Below are 17,678 nucleotides of genomic sequence, written 5' to 3' on the forward strand. Positions count from 1 at the left end.
TACTTCTGTATCCTTGAATTATGTACCATGATCGCTTCTTATTTTTTTAAACTTGCGACCTTGTTCATTCTGTATCCTGTTCACAATAATTTTGAATTTCTCAAGAGTGTCATTCTTTTTTTTTTTTAGAAAAGCAACCCATGTGAACCGAGTGTAATCATCTACCATTACTAAGGCATACTTATTACCTCCAACGGAAGCTTGTTGGATTGGACCAAATAGATCCATATGAATAAGATCGAGAGGATCCCGAGTGGCTATGTCTCGAGAAGATTTGTGTAGAATTTTTCCTTGCTTACCTTTTTGGCATGCTCCACAAACACCTTCTACTTTAGTGTTGATTTTTGGAACACCTTTGACAAGTTCACGATTAATGAGCTTTCCTAGCATACGGTAGTTGATATGACCAAACCGTTCATGCCACAAATAGGTTGACTCAATCTTAGTCAAGTTACAATACAAGTTGGACTTTATATCAAGAAGGTAACAATTATTCATACTTTTACGTCCTCGAAAAATTATTTTCCCGGACTTGTCTTCAATATCACAACCTTTCATATTGAAGATAACTTTGTTACCTTTATCACAAATTTGACTTACAGACAAAAGGTTTGCTTTCATACCCTTAACGTAAACAACATCATGAATTTCAGGAATACCAGGAATTTTTATTGTACCTTTCTTGCTGATAAGACAGCTGCTTCCATCTCCGAATGTTACCGACCCTCCTTTATAGTCTTCAGTCCTCGTGAACCAGGAGAGATCACCTGTCATATGTCTACTACAACCACTATGGAGAAACCACTGGAATGGTGAAGTTGTTTTCAAAGTGAAGGCTCCCAGACATTGTTCACCAGGTTTATGAAGGATTGTTAAGATCTTATGAATATTCATAACGCGATTAATCAGAAGTTTTTTTAAACAAATTTTCTGACATAAATGAATCCATCCTTCTTGAAGAAAATTCATGGACTGTTTCTTCTTATTCTGTTTACAACATCTAGATGTCGAAATTGAACATTTTAAAGGATCATTGGAACCATCCAAAGTTTTTGCCAGTTTTTTATCACTCATGATATTACTGATTTCATCAGCTAGCGACTGGTTTTGTTCAATCACGTTGTCTAAGATCTTTACAAGACCTGTGGAGTATTCATCAGAGTCTTGTGAAAGATCTTATGAAGATCTTGTGACGTTGATTAAATCGAACATTAGATTCAATCATATAGGTTGGATCGCACCAAACACAGATTTTTAGATCTTTTACGTGTTTGCCCGCTCTGATACCATTTGAAAATGCGAGGGTACCCAAATATACCTCAAGCTAAAACTTTTCCTACCTATAAGTCGTTTCTCCGGAAGTGATTGTCTATGGACTGAGTCGATACAATACAACTAATCGGTTCACACTTCGTGTGATCGTCTATGGATACGAGATCGAGACAATACAACAACGAAGTATGTTTACTTGATACAAAGGTTCAGACTTAACCAAACACAATAGGGTTGCTTATCAAGTAAATAGGAATTAACGTTTGTGTAATCTACTTTTATTATAATAAAACAATTATAATGCGGAAAATAAAAGTAAATGACAAAGCAAGATTTTGTTGACGAGGAAAACTGCAAATGCAGAAAAACCCCGGGACCTAGTCCAGAATTGAACTCTCAGGATTAATCCGTTACACAAAATTACACTAACTTCTTATAGTTGAGACCAAGTAACTAACCCTATAGTTCACCTAGTTCCGTCTGTATTCCCACGCCTCCAACTTATAAATAAGTCACGTACTTGGATCAATCCCTTTGGTTCGTATTCCAAACAGTAAAGGAACAAGAAATCTGCTTGGTATCAACTCTATTCAACCAAGTGATATGATTCGGACAAAGGCTCTTCTGTTTATCTCAACATAAACTCCTTCGTCAGGTCTAGATCTATCTTATGTTCAATCACCCAAAGGTAATCTATTAAGATTAAGACAACAACACCTTTAATCCGAAGGACCGTGTTGATGCCGATCTACTCAATTAATCAATCCAATCTACCATAAGGATAAACCGATTATCAATTGGATTCTCTTTTACCGAAAAAGTATTGTGCACACCAAAGATTGTAAAATCCAAGTCAGATCTTCAATATCTTCTTTTTTTTCAAATCTTCTTAAATATTCAATAAAATCCTGCACACAATCACTTGAATCTCTCGTGATCAATCACGCAAAGAACGTAGTCTGTTAACAATGGATTATCAAAAGATCGTCTTTAGAACTAATAATAGTATAAATATCCCTGTCGAAACTCTGAACTAGTTTGAGTGAATCTTATATCAGAAGAGAAGATTCTCAAGAATAAACAAACTAGATGTAATCAGATTTCAACCACCGTTAGTCAATCAAATCAATCGAAAACAAAGATAAACCGCAATTATCTAGTTTTCCACCAACGGGTCGCGCTAGAGCTTCTCAATCCCAAAGAAGACTTTAAACTGAGCGGTCGTAATAGATTTCACCTAATTAGATTACTCTCCTCTCCGATAGGCGGCTACACCAGTAACAACAACAAAAGAGTAAATTTGTTGTTACGAAGGATTAGTTTACTAAAATGGCAAATTTCGTGTATTTATAGACAAGGAAGTTTAGACAGCAAGGAATTTCCAAAACCGAAAATATTCTCAAGATATTCATTAAAGCACAAATTCGCTTTCCATAGTTCCTGGAAATGCTCTGTCCAAAAATAACGATCGAAATCTCTCGGAAAATCTAATTAGTAAATGCACATTACTAATTCCATAATTTCCCTACAAAATGAAATTAATAACCTTAATTAAAAGATTCTTAACTTACTTATGTTTCGGTCTTGGGATTCTCTTCCTTTAGCCGTTAAGGAATATCTTTGAACAATTATAGAAATAAATATTTACAGCACGTGTTCAAAGTTTGTCGACATTTTTACTTTGTAAGTTCTCTTTCATACTTACAACCTTGAAACCGATTTGCCAAACTTCCAAAAAAGTTTAGAATTGGTTCATCTGACTTTCAAGAACTATGTGATTGATCAAACCAACATTCAATCACAATCATGGGTTTAACGGTTCTACCAAACAAGTTTCGGTTCTACCTCCATGTGAGTACTACGCATAGTCACACTAGCTTCCCAAAGATTCGGTTGACTAGGTACTAGGATCGGTTCCCCACATATATATGGTATCTAACTTATATGTGTTGCACATGTCCATATGATAGGTTCCTCTTTCTGCTATAAACCTTGCTGCACCCCATACAAGGATCGGTTCCCCTTGATGTACTGCACCCCTTACTAGGATCGGTTCCCTTTCCCTTACTAGGATCGGTTCCCTTCCCCTTACAAGGATCGGTTCCCTTTCCCCAAGCTCAGACATAATCCGATCATACCACAGGTGATTACTTAAGATTAGTTTTACTAATAAAAGTTATACCAATACATAAGTCAGGACTTTTTGAATAGTTCTACCAAGAACACAACAAGTTGTGAGCGGTTATACTCTATCACACATATTGGTTGTTCATAATATATGCAATGAATAACAAAACCAATAACTCCTGCCAATTTCCTTTTCGGTTCACAAACAAGTTTATGAACTTACTTCCTTAGAACACATGTAAACATTGTTCCCTAGGATGAAATCCTCACCTCATACCCATATATAATCACAATAAAATTCAAATGATTATGACGATGTCTTATCTACAAAGTTTAACGGTTAAGAAATAAACCTCGTATTGTATTCCTTAATACTATGTATATCTAGAGTTCATATATGCTTCGCATTTATGTTTTCAATATGCACGACTTGAAATATACGTTAGAGAATAAAACATTTCAAGTCAAATATCACTAACCTCAAGTGGAAGGATGATTGTTGCCATTGTAGCTCCTTGCTTCTTCACATCTTCAAGAGTTCGCAATACGTGTAATGTCTCATATTTTAATACTTTCAAGCTAACCTACACGAATTTTAACTCTAGTACATAATCAAGCGACTCTTAACATGAGTTTTGATTCAATAAAATATGACAACCAAACATGACATACCAACGCTTCGTGGGTTCGATCGAGCAATGCTCTAACATGTACAAAACCTAATAAAATCATAAGTAGGCTAAAGCAAATACCCTTCAAGAATATTGTATATAAAGTTTATCTCTTTCTCTCCCACTATCAATATGAAACTGATTGTGTAGAAGTGTTCTTTTACGATCTCAAAAATCAATAACCAAGATTAATCTAGTCGTATTTGAATTAAGAGGATCCAGATTCTAACAAGTATGAGACTTGCAATATAATTTCAAGATATGAATTCAACATGAGTGAGACTTGTTTTTTTTATCTCAAATAATAAGGACTTAAACTATCTGTATTTATTTCAAGGACTACTTGTGTTATTAATATTCCTATTAACAAGACAAATAATATAACGCGAAAAAAGAAAAACACAAGACATCAGAAATTTTGTTAATGAGGAATACTGCACCTACAAAAAAACCTTAGGACCTCGTCCATCTTTGAACACCACAATGTATTAAACCACAACAAACACTAGCCTAATGTCAGAATTTGGACAGGAATGTAGTTGAGACTGAATTAACCGTAAGAAATTCAACTACATTCGTGTTCCTTACGCCTCTTGACCTTGCAAGATGTTGCGCACTTGATTCCCTTATCTGACGTCCTTTACAGCCTAAGGGTTGCTTCAATCTTAGTGAAGACTTTCGATACCAATCTGCCTCTACAAACAAACCTATTTTATTTCCCTTTTTATTTTTCAATCTAGGTTTGGAAATATGTTTGCTGTAAACAAAGTACGAGAAACCTCACAAATATGAAACACTTATAGTCAATAAGCTGGGAAGCCTCTATTACTAACCACCTCTAAGAATAATAAAAAAAATCATAGAAGAGTTAGATATCTATCTTGAGGAATCACAAAGTCTGAGACGAAGAAGAACTTTGTGCTTTGTATCTATCTCGTTCCTGATCCAAGATTACAAAAACCTCAAAGAGCTATAAAAATAACATTCAGATACACAAACTATCAAGTAAAAGATAGTCTGATCGATCTTTAAAAATCCTTAAGTGTAGTCTTCAAAGTCGTAACGTAATTATGTTTCTCAGAGGAAACCTAAGTTATAGAGGAAGACTCTAGCTTAGAAACTAGGAAAAAATAGTGCCATGGATTAAGAAATCATGTCCCAAGAATCTCTATATTTATATACTTTCAAGACTCCAGGTAGCATTGAATTCAAGGTAGGGTTGCTTGGAATTAAAGCAACCACTTTCTTAGTTTAGATGAAATTCTTATTAGGAATTCATGTAAGCATAGATTCTTCCTTTCAATTACGCATAAGAATATGCATTTTGGTCCAGGGTTCTGGAATCGTGCATAATGATGGTTCATAACGGCTAAGTAGCTTTTAAACTTACAAGAAATATCGGTGTTCAACATACTCAAGACTTAATCAATTATCCACAACCGCAAGTGATTTTGTGTATTAATTTATCTTAGAAGTGTTTATGAGAATTGTAGAAAAAGCATATAATCATTTAGAAGAGTTCATGACATCTTCTAATACTAGAACCAAACAGGTTTACAAACCAAATCTGCGACAAATCACGAAGTCCGGGCCTAAGAATTTGCGAATTGGGTTTGCAAACCGTAGAAGTTCGTAAAAATCAAATACTAGGGGTTTGCGAACCTACCTAATTCCAGACATCAAATGTAAGGGATTTGGAAACCGGGTTTGCGAACCTCTACAGTCTGCGGAATTCAGATGACTTTGGTAAAATATACAAGTATGTTTACCTATCGCCGAGCTGTTCTTTTTCTCACATAATTAGTTTGAAACATTCAAAATTCATATACAATATGCATCGTTGCTTGGGCAATTTCCAAATGATCAACTTGAAACTTTAATAGTTCTTGAACAATAAATTGTTTTTAACTAAAATTGTAAAGGATTTACAAACATCCATTTCTTGAATCATATTTCGAGAGTTTAACCAAAATAAGCTTGAACTCAAAATTTCTTCTTTGCAATATTAAATCTACTAAAATCATATGACATAGTCTCATAAGACAAAATGCATATGCTAATTGTCATGAGTAAGTAGGATATGCCATTCTTTACATACCTCTTTGTTGATGAAGTTCTTGCAAATGTCTTCGTTTTTTTTCTTTCTTTTTTTCCCAATCTTCAGCCTTCGTTTTTTTACCATACTCTCATCCTACTTTGAGACTTTACTTTATTAGACTAGAAATCAAGATGTAGTTTTGTACATCATTGTTAACAATCTTGAGATAACCAAACTTGTGAGCTCTACCGAGCAGCGCTCTAATAGAACATATCTATAAAAGAAGGAAAGAACGAATGAAAGAATGAGGTTGTTTCATGGACTAAGTGAACTTATTAGTAGTGTAATACTTGATATCTTCACAGGTAATACGCTTATTTTTATTGGCCAACTGGTTGCTAACAAGAAGAAGGGAGGAGCAACACGAATACGATGGTCATGTTGAAACATATTTTGGAAATGAGATAACAACTCCTTAGAAATAATATCAGGGTTACTAGTCCATTCACCATTGGATTTTTTAAGAACATTGATTGAGTCTTTCCTTCTTATATGTATCGCAGAAAGATAAAAGGCTTTAATATTTTTGTTGTCTGCAAAAATCCAATTATCTTCGTTATTATACTATCCACTTTAGCATAACTCATTTGTTATCTGAAAACGCAGTAGGTACCAAAATAGACCACTAACTTTTTCTTAGGAAACCTGTATGGACAAACATAAATAAAATTTCGAGAGTTCAACTTAATGAATCTCAATCAAGGAATAATATTTAGAGTTATATCTCTTTCTCCCACCATCAGAAAGTTTACAGAGACAAGTCCGTGAACCTGATTTGCGTGTGACAGAACTTGGACGGTTCCAAAGATCAATATCCAAGTATAGATCAAGTCGTATCCAATAAAGAAGGATGGATGTATCTAATTTGATTGATTTACGTACAACCAGTGATATTTCAGTTATAAAGATAAACAATAAAATATGGAAAAGAAGTAACACAGACACCATAAATTTTGTTAACGAGGAAACCGCAAATGCTGAAAACCATGGGACCTAGTCCAGATTGAACACCAAACTCCATTAAGCCGTTACAGACACTAGCATACTACCAAGTAACTTCAGATTGGAATGTAGTTGAGACCGAATTAAACCCTCACATAAATTCAGTTACAGTCGCGCTTCTTATGCTTATTTAATACTAGCAGGACTCCGCCCAATTGATTCCCTTAGCTGACGTCCCTTACAGCCTAAGAGTTGCTTCAACTCAATTGAACACTTTAAACCAATCAGCCTCCCACATATAAGTATATATGTGTGATTTCCTTTTTATTGTAGATCAAGGTGAGACTGGAAATTGATAGCAATAGACAAAGTATAGATAACCTCAAAATCCTGACTTATGCTTCCCGAAGAGCAACCTATATTATTATTCACCCCACAAGTGTTAAACTTGTGGAATCAACAAAGTTTGAGACGAATAGAACTTTGTGAATTATATCTATCTTGATTGATGGAGAAAGATCAACAATCGGTCAAGATCAGGATACTCGAACTATCAAGATAAAAGATAGTTGGACCTGGCTTCACGAATCCCCATGAAGTCTTTGAACCCTAAAAGGGTTTTTGGAAGAGGACGACTCTAGTTCACAACTAGGACACACAAAAAATTAGTGTCAGGATTCAAAGATCCCAGTTCTTAAGGTTCCCCTTTTATATACTTTCAAAGCATAGGTTGCTTTAGGTTTAAGCTAAGATACCTTTGGAACCAAGCAATAAATAACCACCGTTAGATGAAGCTTTTAAATGTCATTGACATATCAAGATATACACTATGGTTAGGATGAACCGTAACCGAACCGTGTACAAAGACACTGTTCATAAACGGTTAGACGAAACTAACCGATTGAACTATAAGCTTAATCATTTTCATAAACACTTAAGACTTTAAATTTGAATCACAACCATAGGTTATAATGTGATTAATCATGTCTATATAATGTTCTTAGAGATTTATTCAAATGCTAATTATCTCACAGAAACAATATTTTGTGCATCTGAAAATATTCGACAAGGTAATTACGTGTACCAGGTACGTGTACTTCAACCTAGCTCGTGACTATATTTGTCATGATACATGTACCAAGTATGTGTACCCTTAAGATAAATATAAGTTCCGGAACATACAAAAATTTATCTGTTTATGTACCGGGTATGAATACGGTTTCAAAACCAACAGTCCTTTTTCAGTATGCATATTTAGGTATGCGTACCATTCCAGGTTCATGAGTTCACAGACTTTTTGTGGTATGGATACCGGGTATGCGTACCACTAAATCGCTGCCGAACTATAGCTACACCGGTACGTGTACTTGGTACATGTACCACGGCTCCATACCTATAAAAGTTTTCCCAGTTTGTGAAACTGGTATCCATACTTTTCTGTATCCAGATTTACAGTGGTTTTATATTTCTCTCTAGATCAACTTATCGTAGTGGAAAACTGCATGTCCATTATGTAACATGACAAAAATTTCAACTTATCTAATTTCCTTAGCAACTGTCCTTCTCAGTTCCTAATAAAAATAACCTTTCAATTACATGGAATCCGAAAACCTATGTGTAAATTGGTAAACTCATGTAACAAGCTTGTAACTTGACACAACAATTTCCCATGAATATAGTAATTCTCGTATAAGATAAGAGGGAGGACTCATAAACAATCTTATATGGACACTATCTAACAATATTTTCACCAATTTTTTCTTTAGAGTCCAAACGACAATGAATTTGAAGATGATATTCTGATGATACATTCCTCTTTTTAAACTCCAGATTCCTACAAAAAATGAGCACAATTTTAAATAGCAAGCCTCACCATTTACCGATTTTAATTTCGACAGTTAGTTTTCAGAATATCAGATAATGGTGTTATACAACTCAAATTATACTCATCTTTTATAGAACCCTCAAATTTCATAAAAAAAAACGTATCTCCAACGTATTAACTTCAAATTCACTGTCCTTGGGAATGTAAAGAAAACTGGGTCAAATCTTACGAGATCAATCTATGCATCCTCGCTCATAAGATAATAGGTAAAGGTAGTCATCGTAAAAGACATGAAAAGAAAACATTTGATATGTGGTGCAGAACTCTGCCCTTATTTGATCTTGCAACCAGGATTTGATTTTCCATTCCAACAACAAAAAACACCACTTGCTTCACAAAAACACTAATGTCCAAAACTCCCTCTTGATTCATTTGCCTTTCCTATCCCTAAAAGTGCTTCCTTTAATTTTATCCATTTGGGTCCTACAGGACCGCAGCACCTACACTTTTCTCCTCTTTCTCTAGAAAATAAAAATTAAAAATGAAAGATTGAGGATTCTCTCTTCCACCTCCTCTTTTGTCGAATCTATCTTTTTAAGCCTTTTTACTGGTTTATATCTTTCTCCTTCAGATTAGATATTTTCTTCCCGATTTTCTTTCTCATCTCCACGCCCCCCTTTCTTTTCTCAGATATACGGTTGAATTACACACCAAGAAAATGATTTTCATACGGTTGTTTTGATTGGGGTTCAGCTTTTTCGATCTGGGGTTTGATGTAATAGGGGAAATTTTGAGTTTTCTGAAGTGGGTTTTGTAAATAGAGATCAAATTTTTGTTCCTTTCAAGGTGTTTGATATTTCGCTTCTGTGAAGTTTTGGGGTCTTTTTTTTTTGAAGGATCGATTTGAGCTATCTGGGTATTGTTGTTAGAGTCTGAATTTGGGAAATTAGAAGTTTTTCTGAAGTGGGTTCTGTAAATAGAGGTCAAAATTTTGTTCCATTTCAAGGCTGGCTTCTTTGAAATTTTGTTATTTGTTGTTCCTGAACAAGGATTGATTTTGGATATCTGGGTGTTGGTGTAGGAATTTAAATTTTGTTGGTGTAAGAATTTAAATTTTGGGGAATTTGTGATTTTATAAGAGTGAAATATTGATTTGGTTAAGTGGATTTGGGGTTGGAAAAGATGAGAAGTGGAAAAGATGAGGAGAAGAGTGTAGGACCTTTGTTTCCAAGACTACATGTAAATGACACAGAGAAAGGAGGACCAAGGGCACCACCAAGGAACAAGATGGCTTTATATGAACAACTTAGTATTCCATCTCAAAGGTTCAATTCTGGTTCAGGTTCTACATTGCCTTTACCACCTAGTAATACAGTTTCTTCTGCCTCAGCTTCCATGAGCCAGGTTAGTTCCTTACCTATACTTATATGGATATTTCATTGTTTCATAAGAGAAGATTTATTTACTTGTGCTTGACAGTGCTTTGATTAGTCTAAACTTGAGAGGATTACATGTTGCTTTTTAATTGCAAATCCTGATAACGATGTTTATGTGGTTTCTGAGTTTGAGTATTAGATGACTACATTTCTATAGGTGTTTGTATAAGATATGGGTGCTGTTGCTATGCAGTTTATTGTTTGAAACACGGGTTTGAATGGAATGGCTTTAGATGTATAGGATTGGAATCATCCAAGTAATACAGTCTGTATAACAGTTGCTTCAAATTTAGAGTAAATGCTTATCCTCTTTTTGGTGTTATCTAGAGTGTAATCAAGTCTGTATTTGGTATTGTCAAATATGTTTTGAGAGAAATAATTTTCTCTTTATCTTTTGTATCTTTAAGTTAAATTTGCTCGCAAGTGAAGTCACGTTTCATTTTCCTCACTTGCTACAAATTCCAAATATGGTTATCCTCCCTCATTATTAGTAAGTTGGAAATTTTATTGTTAGTAAGTTGAAATATATTTTATGCTATTTTTATGTTAGAAGATGATGATTCCTCGAATTTAATAACCGGTCAAGTTATGTACGCCATTCTCTTTTGTGATCATTGTTAATTGCTGATTGTGTTTTTGTTTATAGGGGGGTGGGCATGAAAGGACCGTGTTTTCACCATATTACATCCCTCCGCCTACACCTCATCACTTTGCTGAGGAGATTCATTCTCGCTCCTCTGATTGTGTGAATCATAAAACCATGACACGGGATTCAGAACAGAAATCCACAGATAATGCAAATTATCGAAAACCAAATGCTGAAAGCAGTTCATTTCGCACACGCTACTTCCCTAACTCAAAGACCACTCACCCGAACAGGGCTGGTGATGAGGATGATTTTATGGTTCCAACGTTTGCTCAGCCAAAAATGAATACTGGTACCACCAAACCTCAGCAAAATGTGGAACAGGAAATGCTTATTCCCTTTAATGCAGTTAACAATACGGGAAGGGTTGTATCTGGTACTTGTGTTTCTTCATCGCAACTTCATAATGCTGGGGATAAACATCTGAAACGACCAAATACTACGGACTTGAGGTCAAGACAAAGTTCTAGGAACCAGGATGAAGAGAACCTGGCAGAATCTATCACCAGTAGGGACTTTCAGGAGAAGAGTACATCACATGCATCAGCTGGAGAAAGGATCTCACATCACAGGAAGTATGTGTGTGCATCATCAGACTCCAGACATCAAAATATTTCAGGTAACGGTTTAGGAAGATCAGAGGATGTCAATACACAACTACATCAAGGGCATTCTGACGGTGGTGTGGAAGAGATTAATGTCTCAAGGATTAGAAGTGAACCATGTTCCAGAGCCTCTGTTGGAAACAGTCATAAAAACTCCAATAAATGCGATGAAGACAAAATGCACAGTATATCACAAGGGAGAGATGCAGACAGAAATGATGATGTCTCCGAGACTTCTATTCTGGATTCTGTATCGAGTTTGGACATATCTCCTGATGATGTTGTTGGTGTAATAGGTCAGAAGCAATTTTGGAAAGCAAGAAAAGAGATTGCCAAGTAAGTTGGTTTGTCTTAGCATACATGATAATTTCTTATACAGATTGCCAGTGTTATAAATTAGGATGTGTTTCCAAGTTAGCTCACTGCAGGGAATTTATATATACATATTCAAATGTTTAATAAACCTCTTAGACATTATACCTAAAATATGACATAAACTTTCCAAAGATATATTTTCCTGGCATGTCTGTGATCTACATAGATTACCAGATATCTGCATTTAACATTTCGTATTTGAATGTTTGTTTTGGTTAAAACATCGAAAATGCGCTCAAATTTTCTTATGCATAGTTGAATATGTTATATTCTTCTTCTCAAGTTTCATAAAGATACTATATTATGCTGGTTCTTACCTATTTGGTCTGCTAGCTAGTGCACATATTTATTTGTGATCTTGATACATCATCCATGAAGCCATACTTCTAAAAGGAAAAGAAAAGAAAGAACGATAAATATATACTCTATTTTAATGCTTAATGTGAATGATTAGCCGAAAATATGTCTTTCCTGAGGATGATTCTTGCGAAGTATTATCTATTTGTCATATCATTTTGTAGATTCTGGTATTTCTTTAGATATTCTATACCATCATATCAGTTAGCTCTTTGTGGGCTTACTTAGATGAATTGCCACTTGGTTCATGTACCTTCCCATCCCCGCTTGAAGAAGAAATAAACTCAGGCTTTAGTTCAAACAGTTCACACATGCTGTGAGAAGAAGGGATCTAAGTAATTACATATAGGAATATCTATAATGCATTTGATTTTGTTCCCAGGGTTTTGTTGGCTAGAGTTTCCTCCAACGGAATCTTGTAGAATATAAATCTGTCATATTCAATGTCTTAACATAGGAAAATGAACCATTCTCCTCTTAGATTTAGGTCACTGATCCAAGAACAAAAGGAAAATATGGAAAATGAAGAAGGGTTATGTTTGCATGCTTTTTTGTTATTGTTGCAGTTATCGAAGTTTGAGCTGTTTATTCTTTCTGTGTTTGGATATGTCGTATATATGGCCAAATTTTGGCCATATATATGCTTTTTATTCTTTCTTTTTGTTGTTCAAGGTCTCAATTATATGCTTGTCATATATATGGCCAAAGTTTGGCATCTACTTCATTAGTTTATCTATTCTAAGTATTTCTCCATTTATGAATATAAACAATTGTAGCTAAACTGAAGTCCAGTACTGATCTAAAGAGTGTTTTTTTTTCCCGAGAGTGACGACATGTTTGTTTATTTCGGTTGGATGCATGTCCTTTTGAGTATTTCTAATGCGACAATTACTTTTTTTCAGTCAGCAAAGGGTGTTCTCTGTTCAAGTATTTGAGTTGCATAGATTGATAAAGGTAAAGCTGCTCTTAACATTGGCAACTATTCTATTTTGTTAATTCTATTCTCTCGTACTTTTTTTCCTTAATTATGTAAATTTTGACTCGATCTGTGAACGTCCCTGGAACAGGTACAGAAATTGTTTGCTGGATCCCCACATCTGTTGCTTGAGGAAAATTCTTATTTAGTCAAGCCTTCTTTTAAGGAATCACCTGTGAAGAAGCTGCATCCGAAGTATGTCGTGAAACCTATTCCAGCAATCGCGAAGCAGAAAGACCATTCTTCGAGACCTAGCAGGATTACTGAGTGCTCGGCCGAGAATGCTGTTGAAAAACCTAATCTTCCTTCAGTCAACGATGGGACTGACAGAAGAAATGGTAACCAACATCCAGTTTACGCCCCATATTCTGAAAACCCACCGCCAACACCGCCTCCTCCACCTCCTCCTAATAATAATCAGGGTTGGTGCTTCCCACCACCAGGAAATCAGTGGCTGGTCCCCATAATGTCCCCTTCCGAAGGACTTGTTTACAAGCCCTACTCAGGGCCATGTCCTCCAGCTGCTGGTTTCATGACACCGTTTTATGGCGGTTGTGGTCCTACGAGCTTACCTCCTATTGCAGGAGACTACTTAAATCCAGCTTATCAATATCCAGCTCCACACCCACAACAGATAGGTCATCATCCTGCGGCTCCTGTTCCACCAACTTATTTTCCTCCTTACGGGATGCCTGTCATGAATCCAGTTATGTCTGCCTCAGCTGTTGAACAAGTGGGTCCATCAACTGAACAGTTATCGACTGGAGAGTTCAATGCTAACATGCAATCTCGAAACTCATGCAACATGTCAAGGAACCAAAGAAGTGAAGCAGTTGTGTCTCGTCGTTTATCTAAATTTCAAGCATCCAAAGACAGTGAATTACAAGGGAGTACAGGAAGTAGTCCCGCAGAAAGAGCACAACGAACGGTTGCAACAGGTAACATTTCTGGAAAGTTGGATGCTCTTCCACTTTTTCCTACTGCTCCTGCTGCTCAGAATGTAGATGTAGTACCACAGCTCAACAACAATGACAAGCAATGTTCACGTGTTATTAAAGTTGTTCCTCACAATCCTAGATCTGCAAATGAATCAGCTGCTAGGATTTTTAGGTCGATACAAGAAGGAAGACAACAGTTTGATTCACCGTAGATGAATTTGCTCACTCACTAGGTTTAGTATTTCTGATGATATACTGCTCGCCTCGCCTTGTATCTTAACTTGACCTTATCACTTATCACTATATTATCGAGTGTTTTGATGTGCCTTTTCTTGTAACTGGGTTTCGCCTTGGCAACCTTGTTGTATGTAAATATATTTCTGGAAGATATTTTAAAAAGTTTTCCTCTTGGAACACAGGAAACATTACAGCTGAGATAACTTAAAACCATCCAAGGTTTTTTGTTGACTTAAAACCTAAATCAATTGCCATTCTGCAAAAATATGTACTTAAATCAAAACGACATCAAAATTAAACTTTTCGTGGAGTAATTATGTTTAGCATTACGCATCGAATTATAAATTGCATTATATTTGGGAGTCTTTCTATTTTGCTCGTGAACATACATCATTGTGGTAGCAGCATTAGTACATTTTCAGGATTGATTTAATGACGGGGGGATTCAGAATCTCAGATTAACTTAGCTAGGCCTGTGTTCAGTATGTTATTGGCAAATAGCTTATTTGCCGTTTCTGTGAAATGTATTGCATCCCAATATATGTATTTTGTGGGATCTTTACATAATGACACTGCCAACATGCACAGTTGGTTTACCTCGACCGTTCCCATCCCACAGCATCCATTTTTCACCACCTGGAATCCTATATATTTAAACAACAAGAAATCAAACAAGTCAAGAAATTAGAAAACATAATAAGAAATTAGCGAACAAGAAAACGAAAAACAGGGATTTAACATTAATATTTAAGATCACACATCAAAGACCCATATCCTATTTCTATCGGTTTGTCTATCATGTTTGCTGCCAAAAATTGCGAGCAAAGTTTTTCCGAATAAAATAGAGAACTCACCATCTGCATACACCACACGGATCCCATCAACCTCTTTTCTCAAGTCTGCGACTAACTTGATAAGCTTTCTATTAAAATCCATAGCCACTTTGTTATAGTAATCCAAACATGCTCTTCCTACCAGAACATTCAGAGTTCTTACTATTGGCAAACACCCCATGGGAAATGACCCACTTATTGATATTTTTCGGGCACCCAAACTTCCAAGATCCTTAATGAACCTGCTGGCATTTTCGGTGAGAAAATTCTGGAACTCCTCCATGTTGAATTGTAACGACCGTATGGGAATAGTGAGGTAATTCTCTATAAAATCATTTGTTCCTATACTTATTACATACAATGCTTCACGTATCGTTTTGGTTGCTTTCTCTTCCCCTTAAAACTTAGTTAATTTCTCCTTGTACTCTTTGAAGAATTCCAATTGCTTCCATAGAGGTATGGCACCCTGCATATTTTCGATTGATCACGCTTATAAAAAGTGTACAACCGTGTTAGAAACCCCAAAATATTAACATCACGTAGGGGAAGAGCAAAATGATTATAGAAGTCTCAGTGCACTTACTACAATTGTTGTAGTTAAATTATCATATCCAGCTCCACCCGAGCCAAAAGTGACACCAGTTACAAAGTCTTTTATACCAAACTCTGGATCCAAATAAGCCGGTATTAAAGGTTTGATTCCTAAAGCATCAGATAAAAAATCGGCGAACAATCTACCGTTCGTCCAACGACCTGTGGGTTTGCCACCTTCGAAGTCTTGACCATATGGCTTGTAATTAGACTTGGACACAGTTAGCCTTAGGTTATTGTTGCCTGCATCAACTGTTGAGTCTCCAAAAACAATTACCGCAAACACTTTTGCATGAACTTTCTCAGCTGAAAATAACAGTAAGAACTGTATGGCGAATAAACATGCTAGACTGCTCTCACTGGCCATTGCATGCCAGTTCCTGGTTACGATTATCGTGAACAAGTTTCGGACACCTTCCTCGACATCACCATGCATCAGAAAAGTTACTACAGGTTAAAGTCTGGAATAAAATTTAGTTATCCAAAGTCAACAACTATAGTTTATACACAGAAGTGCCACATCGTGGGAAACCCAAAGCCTACCTTCATAGTATTTCTCCAATGCATGTCTAACCACTGCATCGTAGCCCATTTAACCCTACCAAATAGATGGCTCACCTTGAATGATGATGTCTCACCCAACGACCAACTGGTTCAAGGAGGTCTAACGGGAAACGAATTGCAAATCTCATCGGCACAATATGATTTTGTGACTTGTGTTTATATCTTCATGCTCTCTGCTGGTACTTAATTTTGTATTTTAACATGCATGTTAGATTTATTAAAGCTTGCTTTAATTATAAGCTAACAACTTCATCTAGTATTTAATTACTAGCTAGTTATCTAAAATGAAGGAGGTACATTATTTTAACCTTTTAATATATTCTCTCGGTTCAACTTTACTTGTCTAAATTGTGTTCTTTTTTAATAAATTTGTACCAAAAAATTAGTATATTTTCTATTAAAATTTTCTAATTATCAAGAAAGAAACAAAGACTAGGATATGCAAACTAGTATATTGAACAAACAATTCAAAGATCGATTTTGTATGTGGAAGTAATTTGAATTTCTTTCAAGTTTTTGCAAAATCCAAATTAAGCAAGTAAACATGGACGGAGGAAGTATTAGATTTTGGAAATTGTGGCAGATCCTGAGAGAGAGTGAGAGATTAAGATTTAGAGAAAAATAAAATGTTTGTCCGGAAGCAAATCGATGGATTCTCTTCATTTACTTTGTTCTCCTTTCAATTCAAATTCCATTATTGAATGGTCAGATAATATAGGTTGAATTCTTTCCTCGTCGAATTAGTTTCAAGATACAGTCAAGAATACATTCAAGACAACTGTAACTACCGACCGTAGCTACCGAAAATCCGGTAGCACACCCAAGTGAGAAAAAAAACAAATCTAAGACATGATAAAGGTTTAGACGAGAAGTTCTTTATTAATTAACCACTCCAAGTAATGAAAATACAAGTTCTCCAGTACAAGGAAATCCTAATCTCTCCCTAAACAAAGCTATCACTTCTCACCGAATCCGAACCCCCTTTACATTTATCCAAGGCTTATAGACCAATTGACCCTAATGGTGTACAGCTCATTTTACTTCGTGAGGATCTCGTGGAGATGCTTTATACTTCGTCCAAATCATTTTCCAAATCATTTTCCATAAAGTTTTCCCCTTTCTTTCACTGAAAACTTTGAATATTTGTCGGGACAGCTGTCTCTTTTCTTGCTCCGTAATTTACTG

The 17,678-nt window shown here is 35.7% G+C and overlaps 2 protein-coding genes across 2 annotated transcripts; one reads left to right on the plus strand and one right to left on the minus strand.

The window, feature by feature from the left end:
* The first annotated feature begins 9,346 nt into the window (after positions 1-9,346).
* Positions 9,347-14,684, plus strand: LOC113348028 (ELF3-like protein 2). The gene is made up of 4 exons (XM_026591716.1): positions 9,347-10,339; positions 11,018-11,958; positions 13,257-13,308; positions 13,422-14,684. The coding sequence occupies exons 1-4, from the start codon at positions 10,118-10,120 to the stop codon at positions 14,478-14,480; spliced, it is 2,274 nt and encodes a 757-aa protein (XP_026447501.1). The 5' UTR covers positions 9,347-10,117; the 3' UTR covers positions 14,481-14,684.
* A 134-nt stretch (positions 14,685-14,818) lies between these two features.
* LOC113348029 (GDSL esterase/lipase At4g26790-like) lies at positions 14,819-15,976 on the minus strand. Its single transcript, XM_026591717.1, has 2 exons — positions 15,360-15,976; positions 14,819-15,149 (listed from the first exon to the last, which is right to left on the minus strand). Exons 1-2 carry the CDS (start codon positions 15,619-15,621, stop codon positions 14,959-14,961), a joined length of 453 nt encoding a protein of 150 aa, XP_026447502.1. The 5' UTR covers positions 15,622-15,976; the 3' UTR covers positions 14,819-14,958.
* Positions 15,977-17,678: the final 1,702 nt, after the last annotated feature.

The sequence above is a fragment of the Papaver somniferum genome, chromosome 2 (genome assembly GCF_003573695.1).
Source record: "Papaver somniferum cultivar HN1 chromosome 2, ASM357369v1, whole genome shotgun sequence".
NCBI classification, from domain to species: Eukaryota; Viridiplantae; Streptophyta; class Magnoliopsida; order Ranunculales; family Papaveraceae; genus Papaver; species Papaver somniferum.

Coding starts and splice junctions, on each gene's coding strand:
- LOC113348028 (XM_026591716.1), top strand. CDS start 10,118: ATGAGAAGTGGAAAAGATGAGGAGAAGAGTGTAGGACCTTTGTTTCCA. Junction 10,340..11,017: donor CCTCAGCTTCCATGAGCCAG/GTTAGTTCCTTA, acceptor TTTTGTTTATAG/GGGGGTGGGCATGAAAGGAC. Junction 11,959..13,256: donor GCAAGAAAAGAGATTGCCAA/GTAAGTTGGTTT, acceptor ACTTTTTTTCAG/TCAGCAAAGGGTGTTCTCTG.
- LOC113348029 (XM_026591717.1), bottom strand. CDS start 15,621: ATGGAGGAGTTCCAGAATTTTCTCACCGAAAATGCCAGCAGGTTCATT. Junction 15,150..15,359: donor CCGTGTGGTGTATGCAGATG/GTGAGTTCTCTA, acceptor TTAAATATATAG/GATTCCAGGTGGTGAAAAAT.